The sequence below is a fragment of the Microtus ochrogaster genome, linkage group LG4 (genome assembly GCF_000317375.1).
Source record: "Microtus ochrogaster isolate Prairie Vole_2 linkage group LG4, MicOch1.0, whole genome shotgun sequence".
In the NCBI taxonomy this organism is placed as follows: domain Eukaryota; kingdom Metazoa; phylum Chordata; class Mammalia; order Rodentia; family Cricetidae; genus Microtus; species Microtus ochrogaster.
The window spans coordinates 41,833,900-41,840,811 of NC_022030.1; the positions used below are offsets into that span (position 1 = coordinate 41,833,900).

General features: G+C 37.1%; 1 protein-coding gene across 5 annotated transcripts in view; it reads right to left on the reverse strand.

The window, feature by feature from the left end:
* Unc80 (unc-80 homolog, NALCN channel complex subunit) overlaps nt 1–6,912 on the reverse strand; it is a 198,698-nt gene that overhangs the window by 60,634 nt on the left and 131,152 nt on the right. For 3 of the 5 annotated variants that reach the window (XM_013351641.2, XM_013351640.2, XM_013351639.2), the window contains exons 33-35: nt 6,582–6,768; nt 5,900–6,031; nt 2,019–2,162 (exon numbers count right to left, since the gene is read on the reverse strand). In XM_013351641.2, the coding sequence (XP_013207095.1) occupies nt 2,019–2,162; nt 5,900–6,031; nt 6,582–6,768 (463 nt within the window). The remainder of the gene's footprint in view (nt 1–2,018; nt 2,163–5,899; nt 6,032–6,581; nt 6,769–6,912) is intronic. The other 2 variants (XM_013351638.2, XM_013351637.2) reach the window with 1 other exon arrangement.

Here is a 6,912-nt window from a genome sequence, read left to right on the forward strand (position 1 = left end):
TAGAAAACATCATATTGAATGAGGTAAACCAGACCCAGAAAGACAATTGTCATATATACTCACTCATAAGTGGCTTTTTGACATAAAGCAAAGAAAACCAGTCTACAGTTTACAACCCCAGGGAACATAGAAAACAATGAGGACCCTAAGAGAGACATACATGGATCTAATGTACATGGGAAGTAGAAAAAGACAAGATCTCTGGAGTAAATTGGGAACATGGGGACGATGGGAGAGGGTAGAAGAGGAGGGGAGAGGAAGGGAGGGGAGCAGAGAAAAATGGATATCTCAATAAAATCAATTTAAAAAGTGTGATAATGAGTGTGCGTGTGCATGCTTATGTGTGTGGGGCTAGAGACCAAGCCAGGAGTTTACAGACAGATGCATAGATGCAAGGAAAAGGTTCTATTACTAGAGACCAAGCCAGGAGTTTACAGACAGATGCATAGATGCAAGGAAAAGGTTCTATTACTGAGCTCTATACACAATCCAGAGATGGGGTTTCTTGGTCAAAACTGCTTACTAAAATATCTTTATAAGACTGAAAAAAAGTCTTATTGCTTCAATAAAGCAATATGATATTTAAAATATGAAAATACAGAAAAAATTGGAGAGAAAATAAAAACTGTTAAGTTTAGCATAGAAAGCTACTAACTTTGGGGTCTGCTTTTCACATTCATGAAAATCATACATACACATATTTCAAAGCAGCTTATAGAAAATACTATTTCAAACTCTACTTAGCATTATGCAGAACACTCTTTAAGCTAACTTTTTTGACTAGGATTTCCAAAGTGTTGCGAATGCTATCATACAGAAGCAACAAGATCTAATTGATATCCTGTGTTCAGGCATTTATATCATTTTCAAAGATCCATTATCACATATGATATATAATGTACAAGGTCCTTTACAAGTTTTTATACTAAAAAACCAACTTTATGCCAAAGGTTTTTCTAGCTTTCATCCTCTTACGCATATTGTGAAACAACATTCCAATGCTTCTCCCAAATTTATGCCTCTTTCTGAGGTGTTATTTTTCTTGATAGTTTTCTTGCCTTTTCTCTAACTTTGTATAGTTCAATTTGAAATAAGGTTTGCAGCTTTGTAAACAAAATGTAAGATAGTTTGGTTTTGTGTAGTTGTGTTATTCATGTGTGTATAACAGGCCCAGGGACTGCTTATAATTTTGCTCCATTTTAGGGTGGGTGTTAAAATTATTATTGAGTTTCAATATTAATAATACAAATCTTGTGCTCTCTCTTGAGGTAAAAATATTAGAATAGGAAGAATATTAACCTTAGCTGAGTCTGGTGGCCTAGGCTTGCAATTCCAGCGCCTTGGAGGGGTGGGAGCACTTCTAAGGGAGGAGAATTTCAAATTCAAGGTTAGCCTCAGCTGTAAGTTAATTTAAAGCAAACCTAGCAACTTAATGAGACTCTATCTCGACTTTCTAAAGGAAGAGGAGGATTTAGGGAGCATCTCAGTGTTAGAGGTCTTGGTTATTATGTGCAGGATCCTAGGTTCAGTCCTTAGCAAAGGATAAAAAAGAAAAACAAGGCAAAAAGAATATTAACTTTTGTCCATTATAAATATAGCCACTTTGTCCCTATTTTATTATCCCGTCTTTCAGACGTCTCCTGACTGGTATATCTGGAAAGACTGTCAAGCAGGAATGAAGGCTTTGATGTCACTGAATTAATAGCTGAGATTTCTGAGGTGGGAAAAAAAATCACTGACTTCTTGATAGTCAAATATGATATATTTTCTGGTAATAAAAATTTTCATGGACCTAGCAACCTATTTTAATGCAATTTCTTGGTAAAGGTAATAAAAGTAGCAAGAGAAGGGGGCAGAGAAACTGATTACATTAGCATGCTATGTTAAACATCTATAATTATAACATGTACATAGAACAATCTAGCATATGGTAGACAGGTTACGTGTTTAAGAGAGAACTGCTGTTTCCCATCAGATGGCAGGGTAAGAATGAAACGGCTTGGCCGGCCAGATGATACCTGCCACTCCATCTTCTCGCACCTCTCCATCCTCCATTAAGTGAACGATGGGGAGGACTGCTGCACAGATGCATGCTGGGAATACTGCTTGTGGAGGCTGAGGCACATGGTGGTTTGGTGTGTGTTCAGTGGTGTGTTCCTCATCTGGAGGGAAAGACAAAATCCTAATGCAACAACAATTTGCAGTTCAAATCCTATTTGACAAAACAATCTATAATATTGCTAAAATAAAAAGTGTGACATCAGGGAGAGTGCCTTCCTCCACAAAACAACAAAATCAACCCTCTTCCCCAGCACTGTCATTAACCTTGTACTGTAGAGGGAGAGAAGCACAGGCACAGGGAAAGAGGGAACTGGTTCATAGTATGACATCAGAGAAAACAAAATTCTAAGTGAGGAGTAAGGCGTTTCTCATAGTGCTGTGTGTCACAGGCATGTGTGACAGATTATATTGCTATAGCATGAACATTGGGTAGCAGAAAGCATGTGCATTTAAGGCAGGAATAGTGAAACCCAGCCATATTAATGTCCTCATCTGATAAATACAATAAATATTAAAATTGATAATTGCTTTGCTTAGAATAAAGGAAAGGGCAATGAAGGTAGTAAAAGTCAAGCAAGGTAGTTAAGTTATTTAACAGCATATTTGATATGAAAATAAAGCCACTTATTAATACAAAATAAACATTTTTTTATAACATATAAAGAATGTTGGCTCTTTGAGTGTTCTATAAGACTTCTCTTATGTGTCTATGGAGATTTTAGGGGCCTGTGAGGGGCTGGAAGATAAAAGCTTTACTCAGTTGTTTCCAATCCTACCTGCTCATTCAGTGCATATGGGGTGTAAAGTGACAGATGTGGAGTAGATAGAATATAGACATCTGTCACATTATAAACTTTATTCACTTTTTTTTTGAGATAGCATTTCTCCATGTTGCCCTGGCTGTATTGGAACTCACTCTGTAGACCAAGCTGACCTTTAACTCACAGAGATTCCAGAGATCTACCTGCCTCTGACTCTCCAGTGCTGGGATCAAAGACGTATACTGTCACTGCCCAGCTTTTTTTTTTTTTTTTTTTTGACTTGATTCACTTTCCATAGAAAATGTATGAGGGACTCAGAGACACAAGAAAACACTGTTCATATCCGGGAACAACTGCGATCAACAGGACCTGTTCTGGGGATGCTTAGATGCGATGGTATTTATTAGGCAGTGGTTTTAAGGTAGCCATTATGAATCTACTGTATTTTCTTGTAAGTGTCATATAAACGTAAAAGTGGTTATAACAGAAAATAAATGTTACAAAACTGTATTTCATGTGGCATATTTTGACTTTTAATATGGAAGACATACATCTTAGTTTTCCATAAATTGCCGTAAGTGGAAATGGGACTAAATTCTCCAAACAAAAGGCAGAATTAGTGGAATGGATAAAACAATGAACATACAAACTTGACTCAAAATCATTCTATGTATAAGAATCACAATATTGTCTCAAAATACAAACATAAATCTTGTGAACAGAACAAAAAAGAAGTTGGAAAGGTGAACTTCATGCTAGATGATGTATATTTTAAGAGAAAAGCTCTTACTACAGGCAAGGATGAACATGTTTTGATAAAGACTCTTATCAGGAAGATTAATTATATGTGTATGTGCATATAATAGTCAAACACTAAAGCATATAAAGTAAACAATGGCAGAATTAAAACGATAAAGAAACAATTTGACCATAATAACTGGAGACTATATGATTCTTTGTTAAGAGGGCATTTAGACAGAATTCACAAGGAAATCAAAGACTTAAACAGCACTGCAACCAGGCACATGCAAAGTGTCAACAGAAAACACTGCTATCCAGCATAGAGCAGGATGTACTCAGAAAGGAAGCCACAATAAGTTAAAGGCCTAACTCACACGATCTGTGCTTTCTTGTTCTATTATGATAAAATCAGATGTCAATAACAGTAGGGAATTTGGGGAATTTACAAATATGTAAGAATTACTTGGACTCTAAAACACCAGCCAGTTAACAACTCACAGAAGAAATGAAAAGGATTTTGATATTTATGAAAATACAAATGATATATCTCTATTTTTGGAATTCATCATGATCAGTGTTTTGAGGGCAATTTATACCTTTGTGAATACTCAGCTATGTATATCTTTGATACTGAAGCTAGATGATGACCATACAGGAAATGAAAACTGCTGGGCTGGAGAGATGGCTCAGAGGGTAAGAGCACTGGCTGCTCTTTTAGAGGTCCTAAATTCAATTCCCAGCAACCACATGGTGGCTCACAACCATCTGTTATGAGACCTGGCACCTTCCTTGCCAGCAGTACATTGTATGCTTAATAAATAAATACATCTTAAAAAAAAAGAAACGAAAACTGTGGACCAGTATCCCTTATGCACACAGGGATGAAACTCCTCAACAAAGTATTTTTAGTATCTAGACCCATATAAAAGAAAGACTGCATACTACGAACAAGATGGCTTGTTTTTGCAATGGGATGTAAGCATGGGATAACATAAAACAAGTAATGTAATATGCCATGTCAATTAAATAAAGGAAAAAGCACAGGAGAACTTTAATTAGTTCATAAAAAACATTTGACAAGTATGAGATCATTTCATGATTAAAACACTAAAACCCTGAGAATTGAAAAGAAGTGTCTTTACATCACAAAGACTATTTACTAAAAATTCATCGTTAATACAGTAATTGATGGTCAGAGACTAAATGCTTCCCACTTAGGATTGCTAGTAGCATTGTCCTTGAATTAGTAGAACTATGCAGTCAATAACGAGAAATAGAAGAAAACTGCATTAAAAAGAAGTGAATAATTTTTGTTTGCAAATAACATGACTGTAACTTCAAGATTATATATAATACATAATAATATATAATTTATATATAATCCTAAGGAACATACACAAAATATCACTGAAAATAATAAACCATCTTGCAAGGCAGTGGTGGCACATGCCTTTAATCCCAATACTTTGGAGGCAGAGGCAGGCAGATCTGGGCGAGTTCAAGGCCTACTTGTTCTACAGAGGGAGTTCCAGGACAGCCAGAGCTGTTACACAGAGAAAACCTGTCTCAAAAAATAAAAAGAAAGGAAGGAAGGAAGGAAGGAAGGAAGGAAGGAAGGAAGAAAAAGAAAAAAACAAAAGAAATAAACAATCTCATCAATCTCAATTTTTCAGGTCATAAACATATGTGGAAAAATTAACTTTTATTTCCGCACATTAGTAATAAAAAGCCTTGTAACTGAAATTTGAAGAACAAGTTTCCATAAACTGGCAACAACAACAAATTAAATAGGAATAAATTCAACAAAAGAAGTGTAAGATTTGTAAACCAAAAAAATCACACATATTAAAATAGTATGGATGGACAGATAACCTGTGTTCATGGATACAGTGATTAAGATACATATGCCTAATGAATGAACCCATCTTAAAATTCACACAGGAATGCCAAGAGATCAAGAATAGCTAAAACAATCTTAGAGATGAAAAACAAAGTGAGAGGGGGCTTTCACTTCCTTTAACTAGAAAGCTATAACCAAGACTGAGACTGAAACAGATCAGTATAATAGAATCATAAGATAGGCCGCTTCGCTCACAGTCTTTTGAAAATAGTGCCAAGAAAAGTTAAGGGAGGGTATACTTAATAATTAATAAACAGGACAACTAGATACATCTCAGCAAAAGAATAAAGGCTGGATGCTAATATCACAGAAACCTTGAACTCAAATTTGCTCACATAACTAAATATAAACTCTAAGTCATAAAGCACTTCTGATATTAGAATATGTTTCAGAACAAAGTAGTCATCAAGAACAGCATGCTGGCCACAAGACACACCTTCAGCACTGACTGCTGAGCGTACAGACCAGACTGACCCTCTCCGGAAGGAGTAATTCCGGTGGGATGTACTGGAGGTGCAGGATGGACTCACAGACAGCCGTCGGGATGTCAGATTGGCGACTTCTTCTACTGGCAAGCAGAATGGGGAATGTGAATTTTGGTTTTATAACACAAATTTATCATCACCACAAGTAAAGTTGTACTTACATCAAGGACTCCCACTCTCAGAACAGAATGCTAGATAACGAACTTCTACAGAAGCACAACATTCCTTGTAAAATTCCCCACAAATGCTAACTCAATGAATTTAGAATGGTTCACAGATCATTTTTTTGATAACCACCAGAAAGCTATTTATACTTGGGGACGTTAAAAAGGGCTAATGTGCAAGCTTGTTTTTAGTAAGGAAGACTCAGAAAATTTGCTGTTTGTGCATGGGAGATTCATCTTTCCTGAATGACAACCAGTTCTCGACCTGCTACCAGACTGGTTTGTTCAAGGTTACTACTACTCTTTAGGTATGCAATAATTCTAAACTTCAGAAAATAGCATTTTTTCTCTCTCTGTGGAGGAGAGACGGGGAGAGCATGTCACGATGTCTCATGCTTATTTATCTGAAAGCCGGTTCTTCCCCTGTGGCATGTCCCCCACCACCATGAAGTCCCAGCTGGGAAGGCACCTTCTTCCTCAGGCTCTGAGTTGGGTGTGCAGGTGGGCTCATAGCAAGCCTCTTGGGTGATGGGGATGGCGGTAATCAGGCTGGCTTCACGACCAAGGCGTTTCTTCTCTTCTTCTTGCTGCAAGTTCTTTAAGATATGCTCTGCCCGCTGATGAGAGCGGGACACAGCCCGGGCAGAGAAGGATTTCTGTGGAGACACAAAAGCAAGTGCATGGCCACATTTCTTACAGGATCATAGGCACCAAGAGTGATCCAACAATCACTCAAAGATGGGAGCTTGCCCTCAGGAAATGTTAGGTCACCCATGACCTAATTCATATCCATCCATCCA